Source organism: Oncorhynchus clarkii, chromosome 32 (assembly GCF_045791955.1).
Source record: "Oncorhynchus clarkii lewisi isolate Uvic-CL-2024 chromosome 32, UVic_Ocla_1.0, whole genome shotgun sequence".
Classification (NCBI taxonomy): Eukaryota; Metazoa; Chordata; class Actinopteri; order Salmoniformes; family Salmonidae; genus Oncorhynchus; species Oncorhynchus clarkii.
Genome location: NC_092178.1, coordinates 15,816,119 through 15,840,516, shown reverse-complemented (window position 1 = coordinate 15,840,516; position 24,398 = coordinate 15,816,119). Strand labels below are relative to the sequence as shown.

The 24,398-nt window shown below is 41.3% G+C and overlaps 1 protein-coding gene across 7 annotated transcripts in view; it reads right to left on the bottom strand.

Annotated features, from left to right (window-relative positions):
* Window positions 1-24,398, bottom strand: part of LOC139392288 (epsilon-sarcoglycan-like) — a 31,429-nt gene that overhangs the window by 4,049 nt on the left and 2,982 nt on the right. For 4 of the 7 annotated variants that reach the window (XM_071140165.1, XM_071140167.1, XM_071140161.1 and 1 more), the window contains 8 exons: window positions 15,629-15,751; window positions 15,188-15,345; window positions 11,677-11,749; window positions 8,395-8,593; window positions 3,349-3,511; window positions 2,679-2,893; window positions 2,116-2,142; window positions 810-995 (listed from right to left, as the gene is read on the bottom strand). In XM_071140165.1, the coding sequence (XP_070996266.1) occupies window positions 810-995; window positions 2,116-2,142; window positions 2,679-2,893; window positions 3,349-3,511; window positions 8,395-8,593; window positions 11,677-11,749; window positions 15,188-15,345; window positions 15,629-15,751 (1,144 nt within the window). The remainder of the gene's footprint in view (window positions 1-809; window positions 996-2,115; window positions 2,143-2,678; window positions 2,894-3,348; window positions 3,512-8,394; window positions 8,594-11,676; window positions 11,750-15,187; window positions 15,346-15,628; window positions 15,752-24,398) is intronic. The other 3 variants (XM_071140162.1, XM_071140166.1, XM_071140164.1) reach the window with 1 other exon arrangement.

Genomic DNA, 24,398 nt, shown 5'->3' with positions numbered 1-24,398 from the left:
ACCCTCCTTTTGAAGCTTCCAGTCTGTTATTCAAACTCAATCAGCATGACAGAGTGATCTCCAGCCTTGTCCTCGTCAACACTCACACCTGTGTTAACGAGAGAATCACTGACATGTTGTCAGCTGGTCCTTTTGTGGCAGGACTGAAATGCAGTGGAAATGTTTTTTGGGGGATTCAGTTCATTTGCATGGTAAAGAGGGACATAGCAATTAATTGCAATTCATCTGATCACTCTTCATAACATTCTGGAGTATATGCAAATTGCCATCATACAAACTGAGGCAGCAGACTTTGTGAAAATTAATATTTGTGTCATTCTCAAAACTTTGGCCACGACTGTACACCTGTTGTATTCAGCGCATGTGACAAATAAAGTTTGATTTGATTTGTATAGCTTGTGCGTTCTATAATTATCATAGGAAAGCATTTTTACTTGAAACTATTAACAGGACCCATTTGCTCTGGTTTTCCTGAGCCATGCCATTCTAGAAATCATATGACAGATTTAGCGTTTAGAGTTTAAACCAGTTTTACTCGGAGAGCTTCAACAAAAGTCTCACTATGCTGGTTGTAAACATGGTATTGCTCAATACATACTGTATTAGAACAACATTGTGAATGCATGTGTGTGTGCGCACGTGTATTGTTTGTGTATGTGTGTGTTTGAGAGAGAGATAGAGAGGTGCAGAGGAAATATAGTGTGTGTATCTGTCCTTGTATGTGAGTACCCCAGCCACTCTGTGTGCTTGGACGGACACCCCAGCCACTCGGTGTGCTTGGACACCCCAGCCACTCAGCCAGGACTCACGTCTGTGTCTGCATCAGTGGCATGCTTGTTGTCTCGTAGTTGTCTGGGTGTATGGGGGGCACCACCTCCCCACTTTGGCTGAAGACAGGCAGGGTGGAGAGGGGCCAGGAGATCTCCCTGTTCTTAGACATGCTCCGCAGCTCCTTGGTCGACTTCTGGATGGAGCTGTGATGCACTAACTGGATACTGAGGAGAGAAGAGACGGACAGAAAATAAATCAATCATATTTAAATAATACAGAAATATATCTTAAGTCTTAAAGTGGTACTTTGGCAGTCAGATGTAGTCATGGATACAATTTGTATGTCTTTGTGTCCAGTATGAAGGAAGTCAGAGGTAGTTTGTTAATGCAATGACTGGAAGTCTATGGGTATCTGATAGCATTCAGTAGGCACCCATATACTTCCAGTCTTTGTGCTAACACTAATTAGCGTTGGCTTGCAAAACTACCTCTAACTATGAGACACAGAGACATACAAATGGTATCCATGAGTTCATCTGACCCTGGGGAAGTAGATATCCGGACTCATTGCATCCCTAATATTGTTGAATCCTTAACATCGCAGTCAACACGCACACTCTAGTGTAATGTACACACATGCATTAAGGTATATATTATATAGGAAATATTTTGTAGACCAACAGCATAAAGAGTGTTTTTCTTTGACAGGAGGGAACTGTTTTGTTGTTACTATTGGTTATTTGGCTGCTGAGTCTAATGGAGTTTGTTTGAGAGTGTCTCCACTCCCTCTCATGCTGTCATACTCACTCTCTTTTCTCCCCCCTCTCTCTGTTTCTCTCTCCCCCTCTCCCGATCTCTGTCTCTCTCCCTTCCCCCTTCTCTCTCCACCCTCCCTATCTCTCTCCTCCTCTCTCTCCCCCTTTCCCCCTGTCTCTGTGTCTCTCCCACTCTCTGTCTCTGCCTCCCTCACCTCCTCTCTGTCTCTGTAAACAACACTGGTCTGATATTTCTCTGCTTCAGGTACAGAACTATATAAGTTCTCCTTAACCACAGATGTAGGATAAGATTACTGTATCTCCCAATCCTCCCCCATTAGAGGTGGTGAATCAATATCTGGCCCTGGATCAGTTAAGGTCGACTTCCATTCTAACACCTCCCTGCAGCTTTGAGCAGCTCATTGGATGACGGGATGTAAAACACACAGATGACAGTATGAATGGACATGAGGATGTCACCATGGCGATTCGAAAGCAGAAGGTGAAAGGGCAAATTATTTGAAGGGGGGATCCAAACTAAGAGGAACCAAAACTCAAAATAAAAACACAGGAGAGAATTAACACTTACTCTGGTGTTTGCATGTTTCTTTTATCCCTAGAAACAAAACAAATGAATGAATTAAATACTAATATTAATAGTTAAAAGACATTCACACAGACGCGAATGGAGAGCACGTGATGTTGGATGGATGAATGGTGCGGGCGAAGGAAAAAACAGTACTTCATGGACACACTGAGTGGTGGGTGGAGGGACACAGTCTCTGTCAGCCTGTAAATGAGGGTTGGAGAAGCAATATAATGGTTGATTGACCATCAATGTCATAATGATTATGCTAATAACCATCAAGATGAATATGAGAAATCAAAGCTGAGACAGAACAGTGTAACGTATGGAGAACATACATCGACCATAAGACTGGATGGTCATTGACAAGCTGTGCTTCCAGAATATTAAACCTCTTGACGTCCATCTATAGTGACTAAGTAGCACAACTAAACATCCCTTAACTGACTGGGCCTGTGACACTGCACTCAGAGTAATCAGTCTATCCCTCAGGATCTGAGAACCCCTACGTGACAACTAGAAAGAAAAGTGTCTGTGTGTGTCAGAAGTGAAAGCAGCACACTTACACCCCTTCCCGCCGGCAGCACATGGAGTAACCCAGGACGCTGAAGAGGACCATGGCCACAGCCGAGGGCACCGCCAACGTGATGAGGAAGTCGGCAAAGAAGTCCCTGCTCTTCAGAGACTCTGGCGGGGGGTTGTACCCCCCGATGTCAGGCAGGACCCCCGTCCCTGGGTCCGGACGGTTACTGTGGATCATGATCATCTTGGTGATGTCCACCTGGAGAAGACAGAGGTTCAATCAGCACTTCATTTACTATAGATATTAGGGTGGTAAATTCTGGTCATTTCCCCCAAATTGAGACGTTTTCCAGAAATCCCAGTTTGAGGATTCCCATTTCCTTCTTATTCCCTCCAGATTTCAGCCAAATACATGTTCAAATATACCTAACTGTCATTTTTCTTATGGCGAATGTGGAATGGCTTGTCCAAATACATGATGCTACTGTCAATGTAAAAAAGCACATGAACAACAATCAACAACACCTCAGAATCTCTGATCTATAAAAATGTGTGTGTGTGTGTGTGTTTGTCTGTTTGGCATAGTTTTGTGTGGGTTTGTGTGTGTGTGTGTGCATATGACACTACAAAAACACACTACAATTTTTGAAAGGCATGGTCAGAGAACAGGTCAAGAGGTCACACCATGGTTCCAGGGTCCTGTCCAGTCCTCACCAGATTGATCTTACACCAGTCGATGTCGAACTGGGCTCTGAACTTCTTGTCACAGCTGATGACAGGCTCCATCTCCTGGCTGCAGCGGAGCTGGTTCTGGGAGTTCTCCACCTCCCTCAGGCAGGAAGAGAACTGCACGTCAGCTCCCACCATCACATACACACTGGAGAGGGAGGCAGTGACTTAGACACTGTCTTATAATACAGGTGGCTGGTGGCCCCTTAATTGAGGAGGACAGGTTCATTTTAATGGCTGGAACGGAATAAATGCAAGGGTACCAAGCAAATCAAGAATGTGGTTTCCAGGTGTTTGATAACATTCCATTGACTCCAATCCAGGTATTATTATAAGCCGTCCTATCCTCAGCAGCCTCCTGTGGTTTACAGGTATAATGACAGACAGACAGTTAGTGGTATATCTGATAATACAGGTATAATGACAGACAGACAGTTAGTGGTATATCTGATAATACAGGTATAATGACAGACAGACAGTGGTATATCTGATAATACAGGTATAATGACAGACAGACAGTTAGTGGTATATCTGATAATACAGGTAGAAAGACAGACAGACAGTGGTATATCTGATAATACAGGTATAATGACAGACAGACAGTTAGTGGTATATCTGATAATACAGGTATAATGACAGACAGACAGTGGTATATCTAATAATAAAGGTATAATGACAGACAGACAGTGGTATATCTGATAATACAGGTATAATGACAGACAGACAGTGGTATACCTGATAATACAGGTATAATGACAGACAGACAGTGTTATATCTGATAATACAGGTATAATGACAGACAGTTAGTGTTATATCTGATAATACAGGTATAATGACAGATTGACAGTGGTCTATCTGATAATACAGGTATAATGACAGACAGACAGTTAGTGTTATATCTTATAATACAGGTATAATGACAGACAGTTAGTGTTATATCTGATAATACAGGTATAATGACAGACAGACAGTGGCATATCTGATAATACAGGTATAATGACAGACAGACAGTGGTATATCTGATAATAAATGTATAATGACAGACAGACAGACAGTGGTATATCTAATAATAAAGGTATAATGACAGACAGACAGTGGTATATCTGATAATACAGGTATAATGACAGACAGTGGTATATCTGATAATAAAGGTATAATGACAGATTGGCAGTGGTCTATCTGATAATACAGGTATAATGACAGACAGACAGTGGTATATCTGATAATACAGGTATAATGACAGACAGTTAGTGTTATATGTGATAATACAGGTATAATGCCAGACAGACAGTGGTATATCTGATAATAAAGGTATAATGACAGACAGACAGACAGACAGTGGAAATATCTGATAATACAGGTATAATGACAGACAGACAGTGTTATATCTGATAATACAGGTATAATGACAGACAGTTAGTGTTATATCTGATAATACAGGTATAATGACAAACAGACAGTTAGTGGTATATCTGATAATACAGGTATAATGACAGACACACAGTGGTATATCTGATAATACAGGTATAATGACAGACACACAGTGGTATATCTGATAATACAGGTATAATGACAGACAGACAGTGTTATATCTGATAATACAGGTATAATGACAGACAGACAGTTAGTGTTATATCTGATAATACAGGTATAATGCCAGACAGACAGTTAGTGTTATATCTGATAATACAGGTATAATGACAGACAGACAGTGGTATATCTGATAATACAGGTATAATGACAGACAGTTAGTGTTATATCTGATAATACAGGTATAATGCCAGACACACAGTGGTATATCTGATAATACGGGTATAATGACAGACAGTTAGTGTTATATCTGATAATACAGGTATAATGACAGACAGACAGTGGTATATCTGATAATACAGGTATAATGACAGACAGTTAGTGTTATATCTGATAATACAGGTATAATGACAGATAATGACAGACAGACAATGTATAATGACAGACAGACAGTCTATCTGATAATACAGGTATAATGACAGACAGACAGTTAGTGGTATATCTGATAATACAGGTATAATGACAGACAGTTAGTGTTATATCTGATAATACAGGTATAATGACAGACAGACAGTGGTATATCTGATAATAAAGGTATATAATGGATCAGACAGACAGACAGTGGTATATCTGATAATACAGGTATAATGACAGACAGAGTGTTATAGTTACAGTATAATGTTGACATATCTGATAATACAGGTATAATGACAGACAGACAGTTAGTGTTATATCTGATAATACAGGTATAATGACAGACAGTTATTGTTATATCTGAAAATACAGGTATAATGACAGACAGACAGTGGTATATCTGATAATAAAGGTATAATGACAGACAGACAGACAGTGGTATATCTGATAATACAGGTATAATGACAGAAAGTTAGTGTTATATCTGATAATACAGGTATAATGACAGACAGTGGTATATCTGATAATACAGGTATAATGACAGACAGACAGTGGTCTATCTGATAATACAGGTATAATGACAGACAGACAATTCGTGTTATAACTGATAATACAGGTATAATGACAGACAGACAGTGGTATATCTGATAATACAGGTATAATGACAGACAGTTAGTGTTATATCTGATAATACAGGTATAATGCCAGACAGACAGTGGTATATCTGATAATAAAGGTATAATGACAGACAGACAGACAGTGGATATATCTGATAATACAGGTATAATGACAGACAGTTAGTGGTATATCTGATAATACAGGTATAATGACAGACAGTTAGTGGTATATCTGATAATACAGGTATAATGACAGACAGACAGTGGTATATCTGATAATACAGGTATAATGACAGACACACAGTGGTATATCTGATAATACAGGTATAATGACAGACAGTTAGTGTTATATCTGATAATACAGGTATAATGACAGACAGACAGTTAGTGTTATATCTGATAATACAGGTATAATGACAGACAGTTAGTGTTATATCTGATAATACAGGTATAATGACAGACAGACAGTTAGTGGTATATCTGATAATACAGGTATAATGACAGACACACATAATGACATGACAGACAGTGGTATATCTGATAATACAGGTATAATGACAGACAGTTAGTGTTATATCTGATAATACAGGTATAATGACAGACAGACAGTGGTATATCTGATAATACAGGTATAATGACAGACAGTTAGTGTTATATCTGATAATACAGGTATAATGCCAGACAGACAGTTAGTGTTATATCTGATAATACAGGTATAATGACAGACAGACAGTGGTATATCGGGTATAATGACAGACAGTTAATATCTGATAATACAGGTATAATGACAGACAGTTAGTGTTATATCTGTAATACAGGTATAATGACAGACAGACAGTGGTATATCTGATAATACAGGTATAATGACAGACAGTTAGTGTTATATCTGATAATACAGGTATAATGCCAGACAGACAGTGGTATATCTGATAATAAAGGTATAATGACAGACAGACAGACAGTGGAAATATCTGATAATACAGGTATAATGACAGACAGACAGTGGTATATCTGATAATACAGGTATAATGACAGACAGACAGTGGCATATCTGATAATACAGGTAAAATGACAGTTAGTGGTATATCTGATAATATTGTTATGACTAGGTGAATCTTAAGGCCAAGATGTAGATGTACAGTGCATGCACACTCACATGTGCACACACGTGCAGTCACACACACACTGGGGAGGAAGGATTTTAACGCCTTAATCTACACACAAACACGCAAGCGCATTAGAGGTAGATGAGAGGACGATTTAACAGCTAGGTTACACAGTCATATCTTGCTAACCACTCACATACACTTTCACAATCCCACTATGAACCACATAGTGTTTTCCCCCTCCTGTCTCAGTCAGCATGGAGAGCTTCCTGATATTGTACTTACAGGGAATCTTAGCCCTGCTGGCCAAGTCTTTCTATGGGGCTCTCCTCTACCTTTATCTTCCCAAATGGGGCCCATGCATGTTACAATATATGAACAACATGACAATTCATGTGGGGATTCATTCTCTCTGACTGCTACAAACAGCCTGCCAGTGTCTCTCTGAGGCTGTAATGTCTAATACACTCAGTGTGTTGATCTGGATCGCTCCCTCTGTCTCCCTCTTCCTCTCTCTCTCTCTCTGCCTCTCTTTGCCTCTCACTCTCCCCCTTTCACTCTCCCTCTCCCTCTCTGCCTCTCCCTCTCTCACTCTCCATCTCACACACACACTCTCTGCATTCCAATTAAAGGAAACCTCAGCAGGATGCGACAGTGAGACAGGCTGTAAAGTGAGAAGAAAGGATGGGAGTTTTTACATTAAGGTCATAAGCATATTTAAGTGCATGTTTGTTGCAACTGATGCGCAAAATGTTATGAAGGTGCTTATTCAAAATACAAGACTTAGATCATGACTGTAGACAAGGCATTCTAAAGCTGCTATAGTACTTTCTGAGGATGAATATTTAGGTAACAAACCATCCTGTTATGTCTTACATCTACCAGGCAATATTTAAATTAATCATCAACCTCTCTCTTGTTTCTGTAAGGGCTGAAGATAATGTACTTGAAGTCATCATCTGCTTTCAACTGAAGATACTTGAATTAATCATCCTCTATCAACTGAAGATACTTGAATGAATCATCCTCTACCAACTGAAGATACTTGAATGAATCATCCTCTATCAACTGAAGATGCTTGAATTCATCATCCTCTTTCAACTAAAGATACTTGAATTCATCAATTCATCAAACTATGTATCAAACTGCTCTGGTCCTGTAAGGGCTGCAGAGGGTGACCCTGTCCCTCACCCCTCTGAGGTTGTTGATGGGCAGGGGAACGTGTCGGCGCTGTCCAGGGCTGAGGTGATGTTGATATGTAAATTCATCCTCATACTCGGTTAAACCATGTTTTGAACTGTGCTAAAGAGGGTCACTCTCACCCATAGAGAGATGTGTTTCTGTTTCTATTTCTATGCCCTCACCCCTCTTTGAGGTTGTTTATGGGCAGGGGAACACGTCCGCCCCTGTCCAGGGCTGAGGTGATGTTGACGGCGTTGAGGCGTTCGGGCTGCCACACGTTCTTCACTGCTCCTAGGAAGTCTCCCAGAACCTCGCTTGCCAACATCTCCTCCACATTCATGTTCTTTATGTAGAACTCTGCCTGGTACGGCAGTGGGTACTCTGAGAGAGGGAGGGCGAAAGGGAGGGAGTAAGGGAGCGAGGGACGGAGGGAGACAGAGAGAGCGAGGGAGAGAGGGGAAGAGAGAGATTACAGATACAGAATCTGTTCATTTTCAGATGTGTGTTTATTAATTTACACAGATGTGAGTACCGTATTATAAGGTGTTGACTTGATTTAGAAATTGTCGGTTTGGTTGAGTGTGTTGTGTTGCCCTTTTAGGGGATGTCATTGTGGATATGTGAATGATATTCAGCCACTCTTGAAAGAAATTGAAATAGGAGCTTTTGGGCCTTTTAGTCTTTATCAGGAATTTAGGACTGTGGCGGTCATGAAATGTTGTCAGCTGGTGATTGTCAAGCAAATAACTGCCGGTCTCACATAAACACATTTAGCATTTACTGGCTTCCACGCATAGCCTACAAGCCACGGATACAGACCTCTACATTTTAAAATGTCTAATAAATCCATGTAATATAGCCTATACCATCACAATAAATCCATTATTTATTTTAGACAGGTCTAAAGAAACATGATATAAAGAAAATGTAGTCTATTTCAGAAGAAAAGAATTGCATACTTTGAGTTGTCTTTACTCTGATGTAGTCCCATGTAGCTCAGTTGGTAGAGCATGGTGCTTACAATGCCGGGGTTGTGGGTTCAATTCCCACGGATGACCAATATGACTTTTTTTTTTTTATGTATGCACTCACTCTGGATAGGAGTGTTATCTAAAATGTAGATGTTAGACCCTGATATAGCTGTAGACTACACAAGTTAATTTAGCAGACAAGATTTGCCTAGAATTCCATGGCATTCATTTATAGTATGAAGAATACAATTGAACAGAGCTGAATAAAATAGAAAGAATATTTTCTCCAAATGATTTGAGGTGTCACATGTGGTTATTCTGTGTTGAGTGGTTAACAAAGAAGCAGGTCCTCCTTATTGCTTCATTTAGGGTTATTTATGCAACTTTAGTTGTGATACAAACATTGGGCTGTATGTTTTGATGTTTAATACATTCCAAGGCTGCATGATGCGACTCTAATGATGATTTGAAAACAGTTGCATGAAAGGCATGAGCTCTGCTTTGTTTCTTGTGCAGGCTTCACACACTTAAGGACTCGAATTTCCCAGTGGCATCCCCTTTCTGTGGCCACAATGCCCCCTAAAATAATCCATGCCTTTTGAGGCCAGTAGCCGTTGTGCACTTTGGCTGAATATAATAATTATAATTCCCTTATCCCGGCTGCATGCTCCGAAGCACTCACATGGCTCTCTCAGAAATCTAAGTTCTTATTAACCAATGCCCGTCGCGTGATTGGGTCCTTCTCACAGGCTACAAGTGAAGACAGACATATCGGGGACGTGTGCGTCCTTATCGAATTCCGAGGTGCATATTGAAGATGTTGGAAGAACTGTCCACGTTTACTTTCCGTCAGCCAACAAGATGAGTAAGCCTAACGAACAGCAAAAGCTTGAGCCTGTCAATCTACTATCCCCCACGGTACAAAAGTTCACCTATTCTATTCTGTGCAAGAAATAAATATTCCAAACATAGTCTGGGACAGTTGTGGGATGCGATAGATCCCAAATTAATACAACCACTAGCATAAAAAAACCCCGGTTAAAATCAATTAGGTTGACGCAACATGTCAGAACGTTTAGATTAAAATGTTGCTAAACTATTAGACTATTTCCTCACATTATAAGCGCAGCAATGCACACACGGCAGCAGGCTATAAGCACAAATGTTCCAAAATGCAATCAATTAACACCATTCTCAAAAGTGACTGCAAATCTGATTATGCATGTAATGCTTTTATTAAAAAGGTGCATTTTTATGGTGAAAATGATCTTCACCAAACTTGAAACTCACGTGCTGCTTATGTATACTAGTTAGGCTCTACACTCGTTGTAAAGCGGATTAATGTGCTTAATTTTACGATTTTTTTGGTTGTGATACAAACCTTATCAAAACATATAGGCCTATTGGCTAGGCTACATGAGGTGTGCAACTATGGTAGCCTAGGCGGCAGGTAGCCTAGTGGTTAGAGCGTTGGACCAGTAACCGAAAGGTCTCTGTATTGAATCCCTGAGCTGACAAGTTAAAAAACTGTTCTGCTCCTGAGCAAGGCAGTTAACCCTCTGTCTGCCGAAGACGTGGATGTCGATTATGGCAGCCCCCATCACCTCCCTGATTCAGAGGGGTCGGGTTAAATGTGGAAGACACATTTCAGTTGAATGCATTCAGTTGTACAACTGACTAGGTATCCCCCTTTCCCTATGATGTGAAAAAGTTGTAAAAAAAAAAGGCATGCGATATTTCTTGCCTTACTGCACACAAGCTGGGCATCATTCACAAGTGATGAATTAATATTGTCACCCATCAGACTATTCTTGATTTAATCTTGTCTTAACATATATTAAATAGTATATGTTTGGAATTTGTTTTGATTTAGAATGGACTGTTATCATGCACCAGTCTCGGAACAAGGACAGGGGAAAATACATGTTATCTATGCACTTAAATAGGGAATGGAGGACATTCATGCCAGCCAGGTAGGCTATACTGCTGTTGTAAAGAGAAGCAACGTGCATACTGTTAGGAAAGTTGACAAATACATATAGTTGATCTAGCCTAAACAAAGCTGATGCGCTCCTCCTCTTTTTAATCGAGGCCATCGAAACTCTGTTTTTTTGTCACGCAATTGCATAGCCTTTAGAAATTTTGCACAACATGAACTCATGGCTCTAATGAAGTGTTTGATTAGATTTTTTACTATATTTGCATCAATGTCAGAGTGATTAGAGGGACAATAGAGTGCTGAGTATCAGGCAGTTAGCAAGTTTGGTAGAGCTTGGAGAAGCCTGATTACTGTGACTAAACGGTCACGTGGAATTTGACTGCCATCATGACTCGTGACCGCCGGTGTGGCAGTAATACGGTCACCGTAACAACCCTAATCAGGATTCATGGGGGTGTCATCATTGAAGGTGACCCTTTAGATTTCAATAAAGAACATCCTGCTTAATCATCTCCTCACTAAGCCTGTCCTTTGTCTCTCTCTCTCTTTCTTACCTTCTGTGGACATGATGTTTATGACCAAGTTGTGCCGGGCCGTTTCGAAAGTGCGTCTGTTATAGGCAATAATCTGGAACACATAAGGGGAAAAGTTTAAGCCCAGATCAGTGCAGCTTACGCCCCAGGCTGAGGCTCGCTGGCGAGGTCTGAGCCAGATGCAAACATATACCATAGTAGAAGGCTCAGAGGAAAGCGGGACTTGGGGAACTGCCATCCTATACGAACATTCCTACAAGGAACATAAAGCCTTTGGGAATATGCTACAGTAGGTTAGGTACAGATAAGCCTGAAACACATAATGGTCTAAGGGGATTTCCAGGTGCCTTGGTGGAAGAGTGGGATAACATCTCACAGCAATAACTGGCAAATCTGCTGCAGTCCTTGAGGAGGAGATGCACTGCAGTACTTAATGCAGCTGGTGGCCATACCAGATACTGACAGTAACTTTTGATTTTGACCTCCTCTTTGTTCAGGGCCACATTATTCCATTTCTGTTAGTCACATGTTTGTGGAACATGTTCAGTTTATGTCTCAGTTGTTGAATCTTGTCATGTTCATACAAATATTGACACATGTTAAGTTTGCTGAAAATAAACACAGTTGACAGAGAGAGGACGTTTCATCGTTTGCTGAGTTTATATTCTATATTTGATTCTCCAAAGTAGCCACCCTTTGCCTTGATGACAGCTTTGCGCACTCTTGGCATCATTACAACACTGTATAGACATATGACATTTGAAATGTCTTTATTCTTTTGGAATTTTTGACATTTTTGTAAGTGTAATGTTTACTGTACATTTTTTGTTGTTTATTTCACTTTTGTTTATTATCTACTTCACTCTCTTTGGCAATGTAAACATACAGTTGAAGTCGGAAGTTTACATACACCTTAGCCAAATACATTTAAACTCCGTTTTCACAATTCCTGACATTTAATCCTAGTAAAAATTCCCTGTATTAGGTTAGTTAGGAACATCACTTTATTTTAAGAATGTGAAATGTCAGAATAATAGTAGAGAGAATGATTTATATGAGCTTTTATTTCTTTCATCACATTCCCAGTGGGTCAGAAGTTTACATACACTCAATTAGTATTTAGTAGCAATGCCTTTAAAATGTTTAACTTGGGTCAAACGTTTCAGGTAGCCTTCCACAAGCTTCCACAATAAGTTGGGTGAATTTTGGCCCATTCCTGACAGAGCTGGTGTAACTGAGTCAGGTTTGTAGGCCTCCTTGCTCGCACACGCTTTTTCAGGTCTGCCCAAAAATTTTCTATAGAATTGAGGTCAGGGCTTTTGTTGTCCTTAAGCCATTTTGCCACAACTTTGGAAGTATGCTTGGGGTCATTGTCCATTTGGAATACCCATTTGTGACCAAGCTTTAACTTCCCGACTGATGTCTTGAGATGTTGCTTCAATATATCCTTATCATTTTGGCTTGGCTTTCTTCTTGCCACTCTTCCATAAAGGCCAGATTTGTGCAATATACGACTGATTGTTGTCCTATGGACAGAGTCTCCCACCTCAGCTGTAGATCTCTGCAGTTCATCCAGAGTGATCATGGGCCTCTTGGCTGCATCTCTGATCAGTCTTCTCCTTGTATGAGTTGAAAGTTTAGAGGGACGGCCAGGTCTTGGTAGATTTGCAGTGGTCTGATACTACTTCCATTTCAATATTATCGCTTGCACAGTGCTCCTTGGGATGCTTAAAGCTTGGGAAATCTTTTTGTATCCAAATCCGGCTTTAAACTTCTTCACAACAGTATCTCGGACCTGCCTGGTGTGTTCTTTGTTCTTCATGATGCTCTCTGCGCTTTTAACGGACCTCTGAGACTATCACAGTGCAGGTGCATTTATACGGAGACTTGATTACACACAGGTGGATTGTATTTATCATCATTAGTCATTTAGGTCAACATTGGATCATTCAGAGATCCTCACTGAACTTCTGGAGAGAGTTTGCTGCACTGAAAGTAAAGGGGCTGAATAATTTTGCACGCCCAATTTTTCAGTTTTTGATTTGTTAAAAAAGTTTGAAACATCCAATAAATGTTGTTCCACTTCATGATTGTGTCCCACTTGTTGTTGATTCTTCACAAAAAAAAAACAGTTTTATATCTTTATGTTTGAAGCCTGAAATGTGGCAAAAGGTCGCAAAGTTCAAGGGGGCCGAATACTTTCGCAAGGCACTGTAACGATGGTCATTATGGCCAAACATTTCTATTTTTGTTTCCTCAGACCAGAGGACATTTCTCCAAAAAGTACAATCTTCATTCCCATGTGCAGTTGCAAACCTTAGTCTGGCTTTTTTATGGCGGTTTTGGAGCAGTGGCTTCTTCCATGTTATGTCTTTGTTTTACTGTGGATATAGATACTTTTGTACCTGTTGCATCCAGCATCTTCACAAGGTCCTTTGCTGTTGTTCTGGGATTGATTTGCACTTTTCACACCAAAGTACTTTCATCTCTAGGAGACAGAGCAGGTCTCCTTCCTGAGTGGTATGACGGCTGCATGGTCCCATGGTACTGAGTTTTTTTTAATGTACCTTTATTTAGCCAGGCAAGTCAGTTAAGAACAAATTCTTATTTTCAATGACGGCCTAGTGGGTTAACTGCCTGTTCAGGGGCAGAACGACAGATTTGTACCTTGTCAGCTCGGGGGTTTGGACTTGCAACCTTCCGGTTACTAGTCCAACGCTCTAACCACCCCGCAGTTTGAAGGTAGGCCTTGAAATACATCCACAGGTACACCTCCAATTGACTCAAATGATGTCAATTAGCCTATCAGAAGCTTCTAAAGCCATGACATCATTTTATGGAATTTTCCAAGCTGTTTAAAGGCACAGTCAACTTAGTGTATGTAAACTTCTGACCCGCTGGAATTGTGATACAGTGAATTATTGTCACGCCTTGACCTTAAAAAGCCTGTTTATTTCTCTATTTGGTTAGGTCAGGGTGTGATTTGGGTGGGCATTCTAGTTTTCTATTTCTTTGTTGGCCGGGTAGGGTTCCCAATCAGAGTCTGTCGTTGTCTCTGATTGGGAATCATACTTAGAAAGCCTGTTTTCCACCCTAGTTTGTGGGAATTTGTCTTTGTATAGTTGCTGTTTAGCACTACAGAGCTTTACGGTCGTTTATATTTTGTTGTTTTTTGGTGTTCATTTAATGAAGTATGATGAACACTTTCCACGCTGCGCTTTGGTCTCTCATTCAACGACGGACATAACAATTATAAGTGAAATAATCTGTAAACAGTTGTTGGAAAAACTGATTGTGTCATCCACAAAGTAGATGTCCTAACTGACTTGCCAAAACTATAGTTTGTTAACAAGAAATTTGTGGAGTGGTATAAAAAACGAGTTTTAATGACTTCAACCTAAGTCTATGTAAACTTCCGACTTCAACTGTATGTTTCCCATGCTAATACAGCCCCTTCAATTGAATTGAAATTGAGAGAGAGCTCTGCAGACAATATACTCCAGCTGCATTAGCAGTAAATGGAGCCACACACCTCTATGATGGTGGCCTTGCCCACGTGTTCGGCAGTGGGGGATCCGTAGAGCACCCCATCGCTGTGGGAGGTTCTCTGGATGTAACGCAGCCAGCCTGGCCGGTCTGGGTAGCCCATCAGGTTGGTGTTGAAAGTGATGGGGTCGTTGCTGGAATCCCCTGTACGGACAGACGTTGGTACATGTACAATAAACGCACCCAGCCTAGTAGTTAGTCAACTAGACCCTGATAGTGTGAGATGTAAATGCTACTCTGACACTGACATTTATGCATTTACTGTATTGTAGCTTAGATAAATATATGTTATTACCGAATAGATTAGTATTTATTATTAGTATTAATAATAACTAGGTACTAGTAGTAATAGTAAAATAAGTAATCTGGTTATTATTATCTGGTTATTATTATTATTGAATTGAGTGATCCAATAAGGAACACAGACCAGGTTTGGGATAGGGGGGAAACTCTCCTTTGAAGTGCTCTCTCTCCAGGACGTGGACAAACAGCACACCTGCAGACGGGTAGACGTTCCGGTCGGCGTGCAACGTCGACAGGATGGTGACCACTGTAGCACAGAGAGAGGACACCGAGGTAATTAGCTGGGGGTCCTGTGTGTGGGGGAGGCAATGCGTGTGTGCGTGTGTGTCTTCATCATTACAGCCCCTACCAACGGCATTCAGGAGGGAGAAAATGTCCCTTTCCTAGGTGAAAATCTCCATCATGTGTACATTGTTCAAGTTCTTTGTTTCTGGCCATATTGAGCCTGTAATCGAACCCACAAATGCTGATGCTCCAGATACTCAACTAGTCTAAAGAAGGTCAGTTTTATTGCTTCTTTAATCATAACAACAGTTTTCAGCTGTGCTAACATAATTGCAAAAGGGTTGTCTCATGATTAATTAGCCTTTTAAAATTATAAACTTGGATTAGCTAACACAACGTGTCATTGGAACACAGGAGTGATGGTTGCTGATAATGGGCCATTGTACACCTATGTAGATATTCCATTAAAAATCAGCCATTTCCTTCTACAATAGTAATTTACAACATTAACAATGTCTACACTGTATTTCTGATGAATTTGATGTTATTTTAATGGACAAAAAAAAATAAACATCTTTCAAAAACAAGGAAATGTCTAAGTGACCCCAAACCTTTGAACGGTAGTGTATGAGCTTAGTTCAACTATCGTACCCCATCAGAACCCACATTTTTGTCAACAATGTACATGGTTAAAAGTATAATCTTAGTGTAATGGATGGTCAGTCCTTTCATCCATACCTCTGTCTATTCATTTGAGAGTGGTTATATTTCACAAGCCCCATTCCTCAGCTTTTTTGTTGTTTCAACCCGATTCCCACTTTAATTGATCTAGAAATCTATTTGGAGGCTGCTGGCTAAATTGGGAGAGCTGGTACATACGTTTTGTTTCCTTGCCAAACAAGGCCAGTAGTATATAGCCAGAGAAGTTTAAGCTATTCAGTCTGGTCTTTGATATAGGCCGAGCCTAGTGGTGATGAGTGCAGGAACAGTCAGCCAGGCACCCAGGCTACAGTTGACTTGTCAGTAGTTATTAAAGGCCTATGATATCAGGAACCAGAGTGCCAGAGCAGTGAATGGTTGTCAACAGCAGTAGGGAGCTGCAGTACTGGGACTCAGTCAGCCTCTTAAAGATACAGTCTGGGATTCCAACAACCAAACAGCCGCCACGCCCCGCCTCTTATTTTGGTAAACAGCTGTCGGATGGGGGTTCTGAAAGGGTAAGACAGTTTTGCTCAGCTCATTTATAAGTTATGTTCCACAATAATGAATGGCTATATATAATTAATTTAAAAGTTTTAAAAAATGATCCCAATCCCAGACTGTTCTGGAACCTAGCGTACCTTCTTCTCTGTCTCATACTCCCTGAATCCATTATACCACAACCTACTGTTTAGACCCTCTCCACTTAGAACACAAACACACATATTCTTTATTCAGGAAGTGTTGCAGAGGCAAATGGAAGCTCTTAAGATGGTTTATGCAAGAGAGAGCTGGAGGTGTTGTGTGCCATTACTCTCTTTCTCCCCCTCCTCTCTCCTCCCCCTCTTCTTCTCTGGTTTGACAGTGTTTCTCTTTCTCTACCTCTTCTACCTCCCCCTCCTCCCCCTCTTCTTCTCTGGTTTGACAGAGCGTTTCTCTTTCTCTATTTTTCCCCTCCCTCCTCCAGTGGAGCTACGTCTTTTATCACTATGGGAAAGGGAGGGCGCTGGGAAGGGAGGGAGGGGGTAGAACTGCAGTACAGTGTGTGTGTGCGTGTGCGTGTGTGTGTGCGAGAGAGAGACAGCTCCACTGTTCATGACTGCAGACAAATAACTTAAATTCCATTAGCAGGAAATAGAGCCTGGAAGAGATGAACATATACTACATGACCAAAGGTATGTGGACACCTGCTTGTCAAACATCTCATTCCAAAATCATGGGCATTAATATGGATTTGGTCCCTCACTTTGCTGCTATAACAGCCTTCACTCTTCTGAAGGCTTTCCACTAGATGTTGGAACATTGCTGCGGGGACTTGCTTACATTCAGCCACAAGAGCGTTAGTGAGGTTGGGCACTGATGTTGGGCGATTAGACCTGGCTCGCAGTCAACGTTCCAATTCAAATCAAATCAAATTGTATTTGTCACATACACATAGTTAGCAGATGTTAATGCGAGTGTAGCGAAATGCTTGTGCTTCTAGTTCCGACAATGCAGTAATAAACCAACGAGTAATCTAACCTAACAATTCCACAATAACTACCTTATACACACAAGTGTAAAGGGATGAAGAATATGTACATACAAATATATAAATGAGTGATGGTACATAACAGCATAGGCAAGATGCAGTAGATGGTATAGAGTACAGTATATACATATGAGATGAGTAATGTAGGGTATGTAAACATTACATTAAGTAGCATTGTTTAAAGTGGCTAGTGATACATTTTTCCATACATTTTTCCATTATTAAAGTTGCTGGAGTTGAGTCAGTATGTTGGCAGCAGCCACTCAATCTTAGTGGTGGCTGTTTAACAGTTTGATGGCCTTGATATAGAAGCTGTTTTTCAGTCTCTCGGCCCCTGCTTTGATGCACCTGTACCGACCTCGCCTTCTGGATGATAGCGGGGTGAACAGGTAGTGGCTCGGGTGGTTGTTGTCCTTGATGATCTTTACGGCCTTCCTGTGACATCGGGTGGTGTAGGTGTCCTGGAGGGCAGGTAGTTTGCCCCCGGTAATGCGTTGTGCAGACCTCACTACCCTCTGGAGAGCCTTGCGGTTGTGGGCGGAGCAGTTGCCGTACCAGGCGGTGATACAGCCCGACAGGATGCTCTCGATTGTGCATCTGTAAAAGTTTGTGAGTGCTTTTGGTGACAAGCCAAATTTCTTCAGCCTCCTGAGGTTGAAGAGGCGCTGCTGCGCCTTCTTCACCATGCTGTCTGTGTGGGTGGACCAATTCAGTTTGTCTGTGATGTGTACGCCGAGGAACTTAAAACTTACTACCCTCTCCCCTACTGTCCCGTCGATGTGGATAGGGGGGTGCTCCCTCTGCTGTTGTTTGATGGAGTTGAGGTCAGGGCTCTGTGCAGGCCAGTCAAGTTCTTCCACACCGATCTCGACAAATCATTTCTGTATGGATCTCACTGTGTGCACGGGGGCATTGTCAAGCTGAAACTGGAAAGGGCCTTCCCCAGACTGTTTCCACAAAGTTGGAAGCAAAGAATCATCTAGAATGTTATTGTACTGTATGCTGTAGCATTATGATTTCCCTTCACTGGAACTAAGGGGCCTAGCCCGAACCATGAAAAACAGCCCCAGACCATTATTCCTCCTCCACCAAACTTTACAGTTGGCACTATGCATTTGGGCAGGTAGCGTTCTCCTGGCATCTGCCTTACCCAGATCTGTCCGTCGGACTGCCAGATGGTTAAGCATGATTCATCCTTCCAGAGAACCCGTTTCCACTGCTCCAGAGTCCAATGGTGGCGATTTATGCCAAACCAGCCGACGCTTGACATTGTGCATGGTGATCTTAGTCTTGTGTGAGGCTGCTCTGCCATGGAAACCCATTTCATGACACTCCTGACGAACAGTTATTGTGCTGACGTTGTTTCAGAGGCAGTTTGGAACTTGGTAGAGAGTGTTGCAACCGAGGACAGATGATTTTTAAGCGCTTCAGCACTTGCTTGACGGTCCCATTCTGTGAGCTTGTGTTGCCTACAACTTTGTGGCTGAGCCGTTGTTGCTCCTAGACGTTTCCACTTCACAATAACAGAACTTATAGTTGCCCGGGGAAGCTCTAGCAGGTAAGAAATTTGACGAACTTGTTGGAAAGGTGGAATCCTATGATGGTGCCATGTTGAAAGTCACTGAGCTCTTCAGTGCAGGCCATTCTGCTGCCAATGTTTGTCTATGGGGATTGCATGGCTGTGTGCGCGATTTTATATACAGTGGGGAGAACAAGTATTTGATACACTGCCGATTTTGCAGGTTTTCCTACTTACAAAGCATGTAGAGGTCTGTAATTTATATCATACGTACACTTCAACTGTGAGAGACGGAATCTAAAACAAAAATCCAGAAAATCACATTGTATGATTTTTAAGTCATTCATTTGCATTTTATTGCATTACATAAGTATTTGATCACCTACCAACCAGTAAGAATTCCAGCTCTCACAGACCTGTTAGTTTTTCTTTAAGAAGCCCTCCTGTTCTCCACTCATTACCTGTATTAACTGCACCTGTTTGAACTTGTTACATGGATAAAAGACACCTGTACACACACTCAATCAAACAGACTCCAACCTCTCCACAATGGCCAAGACCAGAGAGCTGTGTAAGGACATCAGGGTTAAATTGTAGACCTGCACAAGGCTGGGATGGGCTACAGGACAATAGCAAGCAGCTTGGTGAGAAGGCAACAACTGTTGGCGCAATTATTAGAAAATGGAAGAAGTTCAAGATGACGGTCAATTATCCTCGGTCTGGGGCTCCATGCAAGATCTCACCTCGTGGGGCATCAATGATCATGAGGAAGGTGAGGGATCAGCCCAGAACTACACGGGCGTACCTGGTCAATTACCTGAAGAGAGCTGGGACCACAGTCTCAAAGAAAACCATTAGTAACACATTATTCCGTCATGGATTAAAATCCTGCAGCGCACGCAAGGTCCCCCTGCTCAAGCCAGCGCATGTCCAGGCCCGTCTGAAGTTTGCCAATGACCATCTGGATGATCCAGAGGAGGAATGGGAGAAGGTCATGTGGTCTGATGAGACAAAATTAGAGCTTTTTGGTCTAAACTCCACTCGCCGTGTTTGGAGGAAGTAGAATGATGAGTACAACCCCAAGAACACCATCCCAACCGCGAAGCACGGAGGTGGCAACATCATTCTTTGGGGATGCTTTTCTGCAAAGGGGACAGGACGACTGCACCCTATTGAGGGGAGGATGGATGGGACCATGTATCGCAAGATCTTGGCCAACAATCTCCTTCCCTCAGTAAGAGCATTGAAGATGGGTCGTGGCTTGGACTTCCAGCATGACATCGACCCGAAACACACAGCCAGGGCAACTAAAGAGTGGCTCCGTAAGAAGAATCTCAAGGTCCTGGAGTGGCCTAGCCAGTCTCCAGACCTGAACCCAATAGAACATCTTTGGAGAGGGCTGAAAGTCCGTATTGCCCAGCGAAAGCCCTGAAACCTGAAGGATCTGGAGAAGGTCTGTATGGAGGAGTGGGCCAAAATCCCTGCTGCAGTGTGTGCAAACCTGGTCAAGAACTACAGGAAACGTATGGTCTCTGTAATTGCAAACAAAAGTTTCTGTACCAAATATTAAGTTCTGCTTTTCTGATGTATCAAATACTTATGTCATGCAATAAAATGCAAATTAATTACTTAAAAATCATACAATGTGATTTTCTGGATTTTTGTTTTAGATTCCGTCTCTCACAGTTGAAGTGTACCTATGATAAAAATTACAGACCTATACATGCTTTGTAAGTAGGAAAACCTGCAAAATCGGCAGTGTATTAAATACTTGTTCTTCCCACTGTACCTGTCAGCAACGGGTGTGGCTGAAATAGCCTAATCCACTAATTTGTAGGGGTGTCCACATTAGAGGTCGACCGATTATGATTTTTCAACGGCGATACCGATTATTGAAGGACCAAAAAAAGCCAATACCGATTAATCGCCCGTTTTTTAAAATGTATTTGTAATAATGACAATTACAGCAATACTGAATTAACACTTATTTTAACTTAATATAATACATTAATAAAAATCAATTTAGCCTCAAATAAATAATTAAACTTGTTCAATTTGGTTTAAATAATGCAAAAACAAAGTGTTGGAGAAGAAAGTAAAAGTGCAATATGTCATGTAAAAAAGCTAACGTTTAAGTTCCTTGCTCAGAACATATGAAAGTTGGTGATTCCTTTTAACATGAGACTTCAATATTCCAAGGTAAGAGGTTTTAGGTTATAGTTAATATAGTATTTATAGGACTACTTCTCTCTATACCATTTCTATTTCATATACCTTTGACTATTGGATGTTCTTATAGGCACTTTAGTATTGCCAGTGTAACATTATAGCTTCTGTCCCTCTCCTCCCCCCTACCTGGGCTTGAACCAGGAACACATCGACAACAACCACCCTCGAAGCAGCGTTACCCATCGCTCCACAAAAGCCGCGGCCCTTGTAGAGCAAGGGGAACAACCACTCCAAGTCTCAGAGCCAGTGACGTTTGAAACGCTATTAGCGCGCACCCCGCTAACTAGCTAGCCATTTCACATCGGTTACACCAGCCTAATCTCGGGAGTTTATAGACTTGAAGTCATAAACAGCGCAATGCTAAAAGCACAGCGAAGAGCTGCTGGCAAAATGCACTAAAGTGCTGTTTGAATGAATCCTTACGAACCTGCTGCTGCCTACAGTCAGACTGCTCTATCAAATATCAAATGATAGACTTAATTATAACATAATAACACACAGAAATACGAGCCTTTAGTCATTAATATGGTCGAATCTGGAAACTATCATTTTGAAAACAAAACGGTTATTATTTCAGTGAAATACGGAACCGTTCCATATTTTATCTAACGGGTGGCATCCCTAAATCTAAATATTCCTGTTACATTGTACAACCTTCAATGTTATGTCATAATTACGTAAAATTCTGGCAAATTAGTTCGCAATGAGCCAGGTGGCCCAAACTGTTGCATATACCCTGACTCTGCGTGCAATGAACGCAAGAGAAGTGACACAATTTCACCTGGTTAATATTGCCTACTAACCTGGATTTATTTTAGCTAAATATGCAGGTTTAAAAATATATACTTCTGTATATTGATTTTAAGAAAGGCATTGGTGTTTATGATTAGGTACAGTCGTGCAACGATTGTGCTTTTTTCGCAAATTAGCTTTTGTTAAATCATCCCCCTGCGTAGCATCGATTATAGCAGGACACGCTAGATAAACTAGTAATATCATCAACCATGTGTAGTTAACTAGTGATTATGATTGATTGATTGTTTTTTATAAAATAAGTTTAATGCTAGCTAGCAACTTACCTTGGCTTCTACTGCATTCGTGTAACAGGCAGGCTCCTCGTGGAGTGCAATGAGAGGCAGGTGGTTAGAGCGTTGGACTAGTTAACCGTAAGGTTGCAAGAATCCTGGAGCTGGCAAGGTAAAAATCTGTCATTCTGCCCCTGAACAAGGCAGTTAACCCACCATTCCTAGGCCGTCATTGAAAATAAGAATGTGTTCTTAACTGACTTGCCTAGTTAAATAAAGGTGTAAAAAAAATAAATATCTGTGTCCAAAAATACCGATTTCCGATTGTTATGAAAACTTGAAATCGGCCCTAATTAATCGGCCATTCCGATTAATCGGTCGACCTCTAGTCCACATACTTTTGTAAATATAGTGTAGGTCCCTACTCCCTACTGGAAAACATGTTACCATCATCATCTTCCTTCTTCATCATCGTTATGACATACTGGGAGATTTGGGCTGCTTTCCCGGACACAGATTAGGCCTAGTCCTAATTGGACTAAAAATCACTTTCAATGGAGAATGAACATACTTCTAGTCCAGTACTAGACTTAATCTGAGTCTGGGAAACTGGAGAAAAATAAACACAAGAGTCCACATAAAGGGTTAAACCACTCTGGGACAGAAGAGATTACAGACAGCACAGTCAGATTACGCTAGCCTACATCCTATCCAGTACACACAGTTGTCTGAAGCCCATTCAAAATCAGACTGTGAACAAATGTCTCAATGGACTTTGACTACTTTAACCAAACAGATCTAGGATCCCCTTCTGAATCAAAACACTAAACATTAAAGTGTCCCAGATGTCCTTTGTCCCCGGGGACCTGGTCACAGAAAAAGGCGGTCAATGATCTAAACGGTTGTATAGATGTGAAATAATCACACGCTTGGGATCAGTGGACTGTGACGAAGCCATAGAAATAGAACCGGCCCAGCAACCGCTAACCTGCCCGGCAACCACTACTGCACATTGAGCTATGATCTAGGCTACTCCTATAGTTGGCTAAATGTTCCAATGTCAGTACACCATAAAACTAATGTTGCATCCCAAATGGCACCATATTCCTTACATAGTGTGCTGTCCCTATGGCCCCTGGTCAACTGTAGTTCATTATATAGGGTATAGGGTGACATTTTGGGAAGCAGCCCAGGTCTGTCAGTGACCTTCTCTTAAATCACACTTAAGTATATTATTCTATTAGGCGTCACACTACAAACCCCATGGTGGTCACAGCCGCAGCCAAGGTCAAGCATCGACCCTTCCTTTCAGAGATGCTTGATGCGGTTTAATTAACACACATTGCCCACAGACATGTCAGCCCATAGAATGAGACTTACTAGAATGGAAATCCCCATTCAAGTCAACATTCCAAATTAAATTTCTATGTGTCAGCCCAGATGGCCTTTCCCAGGTCGCCGTCAGTCTATTTCTTAGAGGCTCCAAGAAGGCTGCATCCTAACTTGCACCATATTCCCTACATAATGCAATACACTCTTAGAAAAAAAGGTGCTATCTAGAACATAAAAGGGTTCTTAGCTGTCCCCATAGGAGAACCATTTTGGTTCCATGTAGACCTGGAACCCAAAAGGATTCTACTTCGGGAACAGCCAAATAACCATTTTG